We start from the raw sequence: 15,527 nt of genomic DNA on the forward strand, positions 1-15,527 counted from the left end.
CAGTTTTCCGTAGCGGAAAAACGGCCCGCAAAACATGCAGTTTACTATAAGGCTAAAGTAAAGAAAGCAAGTGTTCTTTATGTGGAAACAAGGCTATTTGGGTCAGTCCCGAGGGAGTTTATTCATTTTTCATGGCGACCTGACCAAAGTGTATATGTATGAATAATTCTTCTATTATTATTTTTTTTTTGCAGGTTGGAGAGGGAAAATTTAAGGCTGTGTTTAGTGAAATTTCGTTGAAAGAAAATTAAGGGCGCGAAATTGCGGCCGGAGGCGCAATTCCTACCCCCTTCATCCTGCGAGCACACGAACTGTCATCCAACCCTTGCAGGGCGGCCATTTTACCCAGTGCGAAACGCCTCACAAATTATCGCCAATTTATTTGTGTCCCTTTATCTCATCCACCCCTTCCGTTCCTCGAGCCTTCGTGGATTTTTTCGCGAATGTACATTCAAAGCCGCTTTATTCCCTAAGGGATTTATGCATTTTTTTTTATTTCCTACCCGTTACATATTTCTTTCGCTTTTTCTCAGAGAAAATTAAATGTTCGAAACTGGATTCACAAAATATTACCTTTTCCCCGTTAATTAACCAGGTTATATGCGGTGGTGGTCTTGCAGGTGCAGTGGTGCAGTTGGCTAGAAGGATTTCACCTATTTCGTAGGTTCCTTTGTTGAATGTCACTATGGGGTCACGGTTCTGCGGCTCTGGAACATTAAAAAACATCAACATTAATTACGTCGCATTCGAATGCGACCCTTTCGGAGAGAAGTCTCATATGTTTGTGTCATGGTTAATTGGTACGAAAAACGAGTTGCAAGTTTCGGTGAACCGTCGAATCGATGTGCGAAGAAGTTACGAACTTGTACATTTGGAGATTAAAAGTGTTAAGCGAAACAGGGATGGCTGAGGATACAAGGACAAACTTCGACTAGTTTAAGAAGTACAATAATTAATCTCTGAACTACGAGGCGAGGCAGAAAAAAAATAGTACGCAGGGCTTTTATAAATTGGGATTCCGTTTGATTAATTAACTGATGCGGGTTTCTTTCTTGCTACTGCTTTATGCTGTATCCGCACTATACATATATATGATATGAGACATACATTTCTGTCAGTACCAACTAAATTATATTAAATATAGTAATATCTCGCATAGTTAGGCTTCTATCAGTCCGGTATCACTATATAAATAAAAAATGTATACATTTTTTTATTGATTTTATCTTTAATACGCTTTCAAGGACTACATGAGTTTTTGCAGTGAATGTTATAAAATTAGTCAATAAAATTATATAATATAAATTGAATTTAATCAAAAAATATTTGTTTCAATTAAATTGAATTATTACAATAAAAAATGTACAGGATTGACTGTAATTTATTGTTTAATGTTTAATATTAAATATGAAAATGTTGATATATGTGACATATGTTTACAAAATAGGATATAAGATATAAGACATTAAATTCTGTCAAGTGTATCAAATAGATTCAAATACTATAATCATTTATCAATTAACTATAAAAGTGTCTTGAAGAAGTTGTAATGTATGAAGGTTATACGTTTTTTTGTAGAATAATTCAAGGACAGAGGAAAATCGATTGAGTATAGCAACGCAATTGCTTTTGAATAAATGCTTGAGTGTAAGTTGTGTTTATTGTTTTCTTGTTTAAAGACAATATTCTTGTTTTTTTCAATTAATTTGAGTAATAGCTGCAAAAAATGTAAAGAAATCTTAAGGTTATTTGTTTTCATGATAAATTGAGTTTATATTTTGATGGATTGATGCTGTCTTTGCACAACTGTTACACATGATTAAAAATTGAAGTCAACAGTAAACATACTTGAAGACAAGAACAAAAGTATGACTAATGACAACGGTATCATCAGTTTTATTTAAATAGTATAATATAATGGTTGAGGTTAAAAACATAAGAAAACAAATGTGTTAGAATGTTTCTTTTCTTAGGTTATTTGCACCTCAGATAACGTGCTTCTTGAAACGTATACAGTAACTCATGGATAACTTAATGATTACAATCCATCTAGTTTCTTCAATTTGTTTAACTAATCTTCAAATGGAGGGCTCATTATTTCTATTTTAAATTGAGTTTTTACAATAATAACGCGTTGTTAATAAATATATGATTAACAAAAGACACATGAACATTTGAGACATATCAAACTTATACAAAAAGAAGGCGCAAAATTTAAATCCGACGCTTTTACTGAGACTATTATATCAAAATATATGAATGTAATACATTATAATTATTTGTTTTATTATAATTATTATATATTGTTTTGAATGAAACAAGAGAATTTGTACGAATCAATACATGTACAATGTAAATAACTATATGGGATATCCAACATATGTAAGATATGTTTAAGAATATAGGAGATTGTGTATATATAGATATATTTGAGACTTTTGTGCTTATTTCCGGTAAAAGAAAGCAGATAAAAGAATTCCAAGATTAAGGTTTCAGATCAAGATTTCAAAGGACGGGAGGAAAATAGGTCGCGTATACCGATAATAATACTATATAGTCAATAGACTTTTAGAGTATATTGTTCATTTCATATATTTATTTGTAAGATAATAGATTTTTTTCAAACAATTATTTTAAAAATCATAGTTATCAGAAGTGTTTCGTTAATGTAAATTATTATATAAAATGCTTTTATCAGATTCACTGTAGTTCGGTTTAACAATTGTAACACAAACTAAAATTTAATTAAGCAAAATACAAATAAATTCTAAAAATTATCCTTTTTGCATGGTTTATTTATATTTTAATTAAAACCTCAATTAGTACGGTTTCAAATAGGATGTTGCTGTATTTTGTTATTATTTATTACATCTAATTTGACCAATTTGCCCTTAATTATTGTTGAATAACTGAAACATGATTAATTATATACATAATATTATTAATTGATACTTTCATTATACTTTCAGATTTAAAATGATGAAATTACTATTACTTCTAAATTAACAACAAATTAATTTTTGATCAAATAATGACTATTTTCTTCTAATTTTTTGTAATTATTATAATAACTTTCTGACAAATATTACTTCAAAATGAATATGCACATGTTCATGTGGAATGAGCACTTAACTAAAGTTCTATCAAATATCTGTTTCCACGGTAACACATATTACACTTGTCGGATACAAAGGATATGTCATTGATTTATACATACCAAATGTATAGAGTTTCTACTATTCACACTAGAATTTATAAGTGTTGTATAACAGCATTAAAAACCTCAACCAATTATCGTTTTTTTTATATAATTACTTTTAAAATTAATTAAATAATGATAATATAATTTTTAATAGTTCACCTTATACCAATCAAATTTTCTTAAAATTATTAATATGCAGTTTTTTTAGAAAATACATAAAAATAAAATTGTAAATAAATCACTTTACAATCAATTTAAAATTAAATTACTTAGTAAAATTAACAAATAAGCAGAACCTCGTATAGTACGGTCAGAATTCACTATAGTCCGAGTTGAAAATTTTAAAACAAACTAAATTTTAATTAAGACAAATAAAAATAAATTCTAAAAAAATAATGGACAAAATTATTTTGTATACAAAAATTATCGTTTTTTTCTTTATTAGTCTGGTTTCAAACAGTGCGAGTTATTAACCGTATTGTGCGAGGTATTACTGTATTTAGATATTTATTTGTAACCACCAAAATAAATTATATATGATTTATTTTCATAGAAATATCTTATAAGAATATTTTTATGAAAATATGATGACCTTATTACACCTTTTATTATTTTCCAGACATTTTCTGAGAAAGAATTGGAATTGAATTACAAAGCTCTTCTATCAATTGTCTTTTTACGGTCATCGTGTGGAACAGAACTATTTTATGTTGCAAATTACAGGAGCTCGCTGCAGTTCGATTATCCACTTTAGCCTGTGATATTCGACCTCGTCCCATTACATCTAACTTCAAAGTTTATGATCAAAGAATCTATTTGTATCAGTATATTATTTCTACATCTATTATATACATTTAAGCAGTTGTTATGTATTATCTCATATATATATAGGCGGAAATACTTCAGTTAATAGCCTATTTCATATATACAAAAAATGTTTATTATATTTAATTACATAATTTACCTAAAACAAAATCAAATAAATTAGAATTAATGTAGATTTTTCATTTAAGAAAAAATATAATTAAACTTTATTGTACACAAAATAATATGATAGAAAATACATAAACTACAGTGGTTATTCGATATAATAATGTTAAATTAAGTAGTTGACTTTTTTTTTTGATTTGTCATATTTATATATTTGTATTGAGTTATTATTAATGTAAAAATGTCTTTTTTATGTTTACAGCCCTATTTTGGTGCATATCCTCTCCAAAATTGTTAATAAAGTAAAATTTTTGAAGGAAAAAAGGGAAGTTTTTATTTCAAACTTTATTTATCGTCAGTCTACAAAAATAAACAAAAAAAAAACTGAAAGTCAACATAGAGTATTAATTTCAGTTTAGTTTTATATTTCGTATCCCCTGATACTTTGTTACGTAAAGTGTGTGCATTTTCCTTAGAATTGACACCGTATTTTCATCCTTTAGGGAAATTCTCTTGCGTCCCGTAGGATTTCATTAAACTACTGCATGACTTTCAACTTGCACACCTTTTTCCTTTCTACACTTTTCATCCAAAATATAAATTATAATAATTTTAAAACGAAAAAAAAATCGAATCAATAGAACCGCATTACATAAACAATTTTCATAAACAAATTTTCTTTATAACTTTTTTTATATTTGCCGCAGATTATGTGGAAATGCGAAATCATTTTCTGGTGTGAAATAACTGCATTTTCTTTTCTCGTTGCTGGAGTTCCGGCGTCGGATGGATGGGGGAAAATTGGAAAGTCATGTCGAGGAAAATTGCGGGAATTCGGAGCGAAAAGCATTTTAAATATTCAAATAAACGGAGCAATTAAAACGAAATTAATGCCTTCTTATTTTGCATCGCCCGAAGTTTTCCTCTGAAAAGGACCAACACATACATACACCTTAGAGGGGAGCCGCGACTCGAGTTTTGCAGACGCCTGAAAATTTTCCAGCTTCTCGCGAAACTTCGCTTTGTGCATTTAAATATTGAAATTGCTCGGCTCGGTCAGTCTATTTCTCTTTCGTTTTCCACTGCTTCATTGTTAATCACTTATGCAATTATTTATGTAAATTTACATCATTGAAATATTATGATGAACTTTAGCTTTGTAATCAACGTAAAAGTTACAACAATAATTCATAGTTATTATTATTCAAATTGCAATTAAGATGGAATTACAACAATAACTTGCATAGTCCTCGATACAAACAATATCTTGCACTGTAATAAACAGCAGAAATAGAAACTTAATTATATAGAAACCGGACTATAGTAAATTCGAACTGATCGAAACCGCACTATCCGAGGTATTACTGATTTTATAGATATGTTTTTATGAATATTACATATTTTGTGTCCATTTTCCTACTAAACTATTAAAAAATTTTGTATCAAAATATTTACTCAAAATTATGAAAATTATATTTGTATAAAAAATTGATTAATATATGTCTTTCAACTTTTTTCTTATAAAAAATCTCGTCTATCGAAATCCTGACGTTCGAAATCCCGAGTGTATTGAAATACCGACGTTTAAAATCCCGACGTTCGAAATCCCGACTACCGGGAGTCGGGATTTCGATTGTCGGGATTATGGTAGTCTGGATTTAGATATAAACGGTATTATGGTAGTCGGGATTTCAAGTGTCGGGATTTCGAACGTCGGGATTTCGGTACAGTCGGAATTTCAATAGACGGTCTTTCGATTGTAGGGCTTGCGATATAGACCTTAAATAAATACAGAATACTTAATAAATTTTACATTGGAAAAAATATTATAAATATTTTCTTTTGTTGATAGAATCGTGTATCTTCGTTCGCTTCAACGTACATAATATTCATACGAACGTACACTAGCATATTATAATTTTATTACAGTACAATTGCTATTTAATTTTGTTTCATAAAACAAGATATTTTTAATAAAAAATGAATAAAAAAAAACTATATATTTTTTGTTTTATAATAATTAATAAGAGCTTTTTATAATTTGAAGAAATGCAAAGAGATTTTTTTTATGGTAAATTACTTTTATTACGTGGGATATATAATATTTAATGCGATGTTTGAAGTGCACGAATGAGTTTTTCCATTAAACTGAGCAAATTTGATTTATTCAAAATGAATTTCACTTTAACGTTTCCATTTTTCACCTGTAACATTATTTTTCTTACGAAATGCGAGCGCTAAAGTGTACCATGGAGGAACATGTAATTTTATTTTTCACGGATATTTGAATTTTTAAAACGAGAAAAAATAAATAAAAAGAAAGTGTATGATTGCAGAATGTAAAGTGTATTCAGTGGGAATTTTATCGAAGGTGAGTGTATGAGAGAGAGAGATAGAGAATGTGAAAAGCGGAGCTGTGGGGGGAATGTGTGGGCGTTTGTTTGTGCTTTCGTTTCCGCTTTGTCGGAATTGTTAATTTGCTCAAGGGAAGAGCTTTGAAAGCACGTAAGAAACTCAGCCTGAGGTATTCAAAATATTTTCTGTGAGCCGCTTTTGGCGGGGTGAACCAGCCAACCCCAAGATCAGACGTCTTTATTTTTTATGCAAATTCTTCTCACTTGATTTTTCCTCTCAAATACATTTTTATTCTTTTTCAGTAAACAATCAAACTATAATTTGAGTTCAATTTATAGATTTTTTTTTTGATAATTATAAAACACTCATTATGTTTTGTTTATGGTAAATGCAGTGGCAAATTATGGATAATTGGTGTCACTAGGAAAATTGTATTTGGGGACCTCGAAAACACAATAACAAAATGTCTTGGTTTGAGGGCCCCAAAAGCCTGAGACCCGTAAAAACTTGCTCATTGCCTTAATACCTTGCATTGTACGATTTATAATATTAGGGATTTCAAAATGCAAAGGATAATGGTCTTAGAAAATTTCTTAAATTTTTATAAAATTACAGTTTTCTTTTTTTTTGACATTAGAAGCTCAATTTACAAATTTGAATTTTATGTGCAAAATAATTTGAAAAACTGTATATTTTATATTACTTATGTATGTACAATTTTGAAGAAACAATAATTTATTTTGTGTACTAATTTCTTCGAATTTATTATTTATTTGAAGATTCCATCAATTGTCTTAATACTTAGAAGATAATTTAAAGGAAACTTTTGTATGTGTTTGCTCATAAAATTAATATTATCATTATATATTATAGTAAGTATTCGGTTAACATACATAATGTGTATATAAATTGCCGTACGTAAATTTGATGAGAATCCCCATAGATCATGTTTTTTTTTAAATTATTATATTCGTATCAACGTACTCAATGTTCATACAAACGTACATTTTTTTTATCATCATTTACATATTTCAATTCAATTATTTAAATTTGATTTCATGAAACAAGTTTTATAAATAGATCTTAAATATTTTTCTCAATACAAAACTAATTTTATTGTATACTAATTTCTCAGATTTTGTTTATATTTTATCTGATCTAGACTGATCCCAGCCGCACTTCACTGTCGTTATGTGTGTAATCATTTGAGTTTTCTCACTATACCAAATAAAGTTTAAAAGAAATTAGATTAAACGACGGGTCAAATTGACCTGAAATACATTCTATACTAATATAAGTACATCTCACCGCAACTACAAGATCAACCCCAACATTAAATTACAAAAGAATGCATATGTAAACAAATATCAGGTAGGTCACTCTGACCCATTCGTAGTACCTACAGGTTAATTGTAATATAATATGAGAAAAATATTATTTTATGGAATTATGGAATAACTGCCGGTCAAAAATGTGCAAATTTTATTAATTAATACGTTAGAGTAAATGTCTACATAATTATGATTTAGTAACGAAATGATATGTAATGGATATAGAGTAAACAATGCACGTTAATAATAGATGCGACGATTGCAATTGGCCTTAGGGTTTCAGTATGGTGTATTTCGGGTGGAATTCAAATCTGCATAAATCGGAGGCAGAGAATAATTAACGAATTTACATATGAACGCCCAGCATTATAATAAATCATCGCATTAATGGTTGTTATTGTAATTGCACTATGAATTGGTTTCATTTTAAAACGCCAATTACAATTAATTCTGTATCAGTGGCGATTATCGATGCAGACCGTATGCATGGTTGGATGGTGGTTTGCGAGGAGGACGGTGGGGGATTAATCGCTTATGACCGAAGTGTTCATATTTAATTGTGCCCAGGCTTGTGGGGTGACGGAGGTGGTGGAAGTGGAGGAGGCGCAGGTCGTCAGCTTTAATTGTTCAGTTTGCCGGGGTGTATTATTAAATTTTCTTGGTATTTAATGTTGGCAAGTTTCGGTTACAAGGAGTATCCATTGTGGCGGGTTAAAGGGGCTTCAAGGGGTGGGTATTAAATGCGAGACACATTGAAACACAAGCCGGGAAATCCTGTTTACTGAAATTATGGTATTGCAGGTAGAAGGGAGGGCTAATAGCAACTAAGTAGAATTATGTGTAATGCGTGTAAACCATACGAAACACTGCTCCATATGAATCGCAAGCAATTTACCTAAGATACTGTCTAATCTAACCATAGTTTGCTTACTTTGTTTTACCTTGTCCTCCCATCTATTTTAATCTCTCGTCGCTATGTTGTTCCTTGTTGTGACAAGAAAACAATAACTCACATAATGAAATATATACATATCGAAAAATAAGTGTACGTTAGTATGAACATTGAGTATATTGATGCACGTTTATTGCAATAGTTTAAAAAAAATATCCTCCCATCACGTGGTTCTTTATTCTTGTGACAAGTATAATATACAAGGAAACAATAACTTACATTAGGGCAGTGGTTTCCAAACTTACTATGCCTCCCCCATTTCATAAAATAGATAAAACTTTAGCAGTCATTTGGAAAATTGCTCACTGTGATTAATATTCGCGCCTCCATAGGGAGTCGCGCCAAACAGTTTGGAAAACGCTGCATTGCAGTAATTGAAATATGTACAACAAGTGTACGTTCGTTTGAACATTAAGTAAGTTGATGCGAACGAAGGCATACGTTTCTACCAATAGTTTAAGAAAAAAATAAGATTTTTTATATGGATTTTCATTTAATTTATAACTATATAGTGTATTTATGTAAGTTAACCGAACACTCACTGACTGCGGTGGAAATCGCAAGCCCGACAACCGAAATCCCCTCTATCGAAATCCCGAAGTTCGAAATTCCGACTATATCGAAATCCCGGCTACCATAAAAATGTTATTGTAGAAATTTCGATATAGTCGGGATTTTGATTGTCGGGATTATGGTAGTCGGGATTTCAAGCGTGGGGATTTTAATACAGCCGGGATTTCAAACGTCGGGATTTCGATACAGTCGGGATTTCAATAGACGGTCTTTCGGTTGTGGGGCTTGCGATATAGACTGTATAATCTATAATCTATAATCTAAAATGAACTTATCATAACGTACTTTCTGAGAAAACCAGACAAAATTTGTGAAATTTTCTTTAAAGGATCTTACAATAATTAACACATTTGAATCTTAACAACTTTGACTGTTTTCAATAAATATTCTATGAAAAAACTAATGGAATAATGGATTGTATTCTTGTGATAATATGTTTAAAAAGTACGGAAATAAATCTATTGTACAGTTTGTGGAATTCGCAATAAATATTCCTTTTCATACTGTAATATCATCAATCTAAGCGGGTTTAAAAACTAAACGAGAAACCTAACCTGTTAATAATATCTCCTTAAACAGCTATTATATAGATTAACTAAATAAAGTATAGAACTAATTTATCTATATGTAATAGATATTTTATGAAATAACTAACAGTATAATGTTTACAGGAAAAATTGAAAAAAATGAAACAATTCGATGAATTTGCAATAAATATTTCATTTGAAAATGTAATTCAATCCATCTGGTGGAAATAAAAAAAAACGACTAATGGAAACCAATTTCAATCTACGTACATGAAATTGATAATATGATTAAAAAAAAAACAAATTAAAAAAAAATAACAAAAATAATAATACAATCGAAATATATTACAATCAAAACAGCAATAAAATATTTGTAATTTTTACAAATCCTCAATTAATCAAAATAGTTCAAAGTTTATGCATTCGAAATATATTTACTAGTAATATATAGATTAAATTTTATAAATACATATAAAAAATATATTTCTAACATTGTAATAATAAAAAATAGAAAAAGTTATTTTCTATATATCTACAATGAAACGAATAAACTGATTATAAATTATATAATTGAATAATAGAGAGAAATGTAGAAAACAATTATTTGATTCTATTTCTATTAAAAATTCCCATAAAAATTGACAAATGAAAATTCTTAAAGTTGAGGTTTTCTTTAAATTATAAATTTTTGTTTGTTGATGGAAACAAATTAATAGCCGAATGGTTAAGTCGCCTACCCACAATCGAATAGGCGCCGGTTCGAATCTTGGTTAAGCCAGGCCCTTTGTGTCCCATCTCGGTGCTTGCAGCAATAGGGCCATCGTTCATTACAGATGGACAGTCAAATGAATGAGATTTAGCATATGGACCTTCAGCCAAGTCGAAGGACAATAACAGTGTTAAGGATAGCAGCAGATTCACAGTGAAAGGAAATAGTGGAATCGTAGAGCATCAATATACTACGGAAGTTAACGTACAAGACTACGCCAACCAACAAATTAAAAAATCAAATCATCATAATGGTAACTATCCACTGGGAAAGATTATCCATTTAATGTCAACCGCGATCTTAAATTTACGCAATGTTCATTGATGAACAGATTTTGAATAAAATATATTTACGAAGTATCTTTTGATGATACTATAATAATAAGAATAAAAAAAATGTAGACGGATAAATGAAACAATGTGAAATAAGCTTATTTTATAGGTATAAAGGTGTATATTTCGTAATGATCTTATCCTGGAAAATGCAATGACCGGTAAATGAATTTACTAATTAACCGGAAGAGCTATTTGTCTAATGGCCATGTTTACGGCTGATGTCATTATTAACTTCATTAAACCTACTTAGCTTATTGAAGAAAATAATAATCCTGGCTATCAAAAGATTGCGATCCTAATGGATACACGGAATGTTAATCAATGGATTCAAAGTTATTACCTTAATTCTAAAACGGAATAAAACGAAGATTAAATAATTAATTATAAGATTATTTAATCTTCACCATAATTTATTAATTTATTTTTCCTTAATCATATTTTTATAGTAATTGAATTGAATATAAGAATTTTTGTGCACAAAATAAATGATGATTTTGCATTTCTTGCATAATATGAAAGAGGATTTGGAATAACCTGCGAAATATGGAACGGAAGGTAAGCAAAAGTTCTTCGTAATAGAAAATATGAAATGACTGTTGGCAAAATGGAAAAAGTGTAATCTCCATATAAAATATAAATGCGAACTCATATTAGGAATATATGCAGATTTTTCAGTAACCACATTTTACATAATATATGAAAAAGGAAATAGTAAATGTAGTAAATAACGACGAGAAGCTACAAAACCAAACTATTTCGCTAGATAGAAAAAGTTATTTATTACAAAACAATGTTTAGTAATTATACTTGTTTTTATCCTGTAATTTTCTTGATTTATTATTTACTTTACTTTTTAACTTATTTTATAATACATTAATAATAATACTGCAAAATACAACTTTAATAAAATATTATTTCTTAAGTTTATATAACCTTTCAAAATAATGAGCTGTATGAGTAAATAATTATTACACTCAATAAATATGATTAGTTCTATACATAATGTATTGGTTTTCACGTATATTTCATGAATTGACTAGAAAAAAATATATATCAAAGGAATACAGTTCAAAGGTCGTATATGAAAAGATGTTTATTTTCGTTTCTCTCTGTACTTCGTTGTTTATTTATTTTAAATGAAAATAAGTTAAATAAACTCATCATTAAATAAACGTTTATATATTATTTTTGCATTGTAATCATTTACAGTTGCATAAATAAATTGAATTTAAACCCTATTTAAAATTAATTGCATTTGTTTACTGTTTTGAATAAATGTTCAATTTTATTTTAATAATCAATATTGTTTTACTAAAAATATTATTTTGTGAAGTTTCAATGAACAATATTTGTATAATTAATGAGTTTCTAATAATTATTGAAATTAGAAAAAAATAATTTATATTTCTTTATGCAGATAAACTTTATAGTAGAAAAAAATTACGGAAATTGACTGAAAGTCAATAAATTGATTAAAAAAAAGTAAAATAATAATGATTTAGAGCAGCGGTCGGCAAACTGCGGCTCGCTGCGGCTCGTTAGAACTTAGATATGGCTCTCAATTTTTTATTTTAAAATTTCAAGTAATATTATATTTTTTAACAATTTTAAAGGTAAAAAATACATTATTGGCTTTCAACTGCTTTTAAATTTGCGTGTGGGTTAGGTTCTTGTCAAAAGTTTGTTGACCCTTGATTTTGAGCATCAATAACTTTTATTAAATTTTTTTAGTAACCTAATAAATCTCAGTAATATGAATAATATATGAAAAATTTCTTAAACTTTCATATATTTCATCAGGGTAATGATTTGTATGTGAAGAAAACCTCTCATAGTGCGGGTTCGCGGGTAATTTTATAGAATATATTTTTTATTTTGTCAATTAAAATTTAGTTTCTTCTGAAATTTTCAAACCTTACTTCACAAAGTACATTTTTTTTTCTAAAATTTAGTAATTATTGAGTTATTTATTTATTTAATGGCATAAATAGGAATATTTACATGTAATAAAATTTAAAATTTCTTATATAATTACATAAATAATTGCAGTTAAATAATTAATCATTTCATTACATTTTATATTAAAAGTAAAGTACATTATGTACATAAAAAAATGTATTTAAATGTCTCTTGTAAACATATTTTATTTACTTTTATATGATTTTTATATAGCAAAGAAAATAATTTGCATGACTTATTATGAATAAACGGCGATAATGTAAAGAAAAAGTTGTCAAAGTTACATTTCGTTCGGATGTTATAAATTTAAAGTGTTTGAATTCAACAAGTTTTTTTCCTGTTTTGACTTAGTTAAGGATCTAATTTATGTAAATGAAGAGAGATAGAGCTGTAATAAATTTAAAACTTAACGAGTCTGATGGAATTATTGTAGGGTATTACAGGTGCTCCGGCTGAAAGATATCGCTGAAAGACTGTGATGTGGGGGTGGCACGAAGTCGAGGAACGTGTTGTGCACGTACAGAGGAAAGGACAAATTTGAGCTCTCGTGAAATAAAATCCAACTAAGCGAAAAACTCAACAGCTATATATGTGCCAGGGTACAAGAGCTTGTAGAATCTGAGAAGAGTATGTGGGTGGTAGAATGCGTGGTCCGGAAACATCTACGAAATTGCCGCCATTGAATTGACACCGAATAGGGACGTGTTATAAGGATGGGATGTTATAGACGTCGAAGGCACATCTTCATCCTTCCACCCACAAAACCGGCCCCTCTTGGATTTAATTTTCGCATCCTCGTCTCTAATTAACACCATTCCGATTGTATTCCGAACGTGTTTTATTCTCTCTTTCTCTCTATTTCCACTCGTTTTTTTTCGCTATTCTGCGTGCAAAAACATGTCGATGTTACATTATGGGTAGAGAGGAATACCGTAATTGGACTGCACCGAAAATGCAGCTTTTATTGGAATTGGTTTTGGCGTGCGGGTCAGAGCTTTATTAGTTTTCATCAGAGGCGCGTATTCATTTCACAGGAACCTCACGCGTTGAATATGCATAACATATTTATTTTTGGAACAATGGTTACCAGTAATTACCGATCCACTACAGATTGGCTAATCTCCATGCAAATCACGCAAACATTGTCAATAATCACACTTACCTATTACGGTCAACATGTGGCTTTCCGAATCCTTGCTGAAGATAGGCGTCTCCATGGAAACCACGCACGAGTATAGACCGGAAGCTGAGAAGTCCAGTTTAGACAGTTGCAGTTGCTTCTCGTTGCTGTAGTTCTTCTAAAAAAAAAATGTGAAAAGAAAAGTTGGATTTAGAATTGAGGCTGCGTTTGATTTTCGCGTTGGAGACGCACCCCACTTTCCATGATCCTAATTACATTTTCCACGACCGCCAACATAATATTCAAAAGGGAGCAGATTTTGATTTATTCACACCTCCGCCACCCATCCCACCCTTTTAACATTTATGTTACACCGAAAGAGCCCTACCCAAGTTGTTGCCAAAGTACTGGGCGCCCGGATTTACATATCGCCTCGGCGGCGGAAATAATTACGCCCGTAATGCAGTAGCTTATTAAGGAATTATCGCGTGAAATTGGCTTCTGAATAATTCCCTTACGGATTTTAAACGAATATAGTGAGTTACAGTCATACTTACATCATACAAACAATATTTATGTGATGATTATAATTATTCAACACGGAAACACATGATTTAAAACCAAATATTATTCTGCCTGATAGATTTGAAAGTTTGTTAAATCCCGGGAATTACCGGGTTTTATTTGAATATTAAACCTTTTTAAATATAAACCAATTTTATTATATATAAATATGATTTTTTTAATTAAGTAAAAACTAAACAGGATATAAATGTTTAATTTAACAAAACGTATACATTTTTAAAATAAGATTTAAAAAACATTGAAAATTTACAGAAGAAAATCATGAGAATTAAAAACTACAAATTAGACATGAAAACAAGTAATATGTAGTGTTTATTGTTATATAAATAGGTTACAGAAAAGTAAATATAGCGATAAAAATTTATTTAAGTTAGTAATAATTGTAGTTTCAAAATGTAATTTTTATAAACGGATTTGGTTTTTATTAATATCCATGATAACTAATATTTAATGTATAGTATTTGTTGACAAAAAGTGTTATTACAATTTCTATTCATAAAATAAATCTAAAATAATAACAGTTGTGAATTCTCACATATATTTATTTGTATCTAGTTTAATATTTAATAGTTTATTAGGTAATTCAATAAATTGTCATTTGTTATAATATTACTATTGTATAATAAAAGCACACATTTCATTTTCACGTACAACACTAAATTGATACATGTACATTAGTATAGAAGATGTTATCCATATAACATGCAATAATGTTTTGTATTGATGATTGATGATCTAACCTCGATTAAATCGTATAATTGTCCGAGATTCCTACTTGATTTATAGACTGAACTACATAATTAAGTTGAAGTAAATATTATACGCAATTTAATCATACAAAATAATTAATACGAATGATCTTAAAAAAATTTACTAATATTTAGTCTTT

General features: G+C 29.3%; 1 protein-coding gene across 1 annotated transcript in view; it reads right to left on the reverse strand.

The window, feature by feature from the left end:
• Positions 1-503: 503 nt before the first annotated feature.
• LOC108557502 (nectin-1-like) overlaps positions 504-15,527 on the reverse strand; it is a gene marked incomplete at its 3' end in the record, with an annotated part of 28,119 nt that continues 13,095 nt past the window's right edge. The window contains exons 3-4 of the mRNA XM_017914027.1: positions 14,096-14,231; positions 504-707 (exon numbers count right to left, since the gene is read on the reverse strand). Coding sequence (XP_017769516.1) covers positions 504-707; positions 14,096-14,231 — 340 coding nt within the window. The remainder of the gene's footprint in view (positions 708-14,095; positions 14,232-15,527) is intronic.

The sequence above is a fragment of the Nicrophorus vespilloides genome, unplaced genomic scaffold (genome assembly GCF_001412225.1).
Source record: "Nicrophorus vespilloides isolate i.1.1-1 unplaced genomic scaffold, Nicve_v1.0, whole genome shotgun sequence".
Taxonomy (NCBI): Eukaryota; Metazoa; Arthropoda; class Insecta; order Coleoptera; family Silphidae; genus Nicrophorus; species Nicrophorus vespilloides.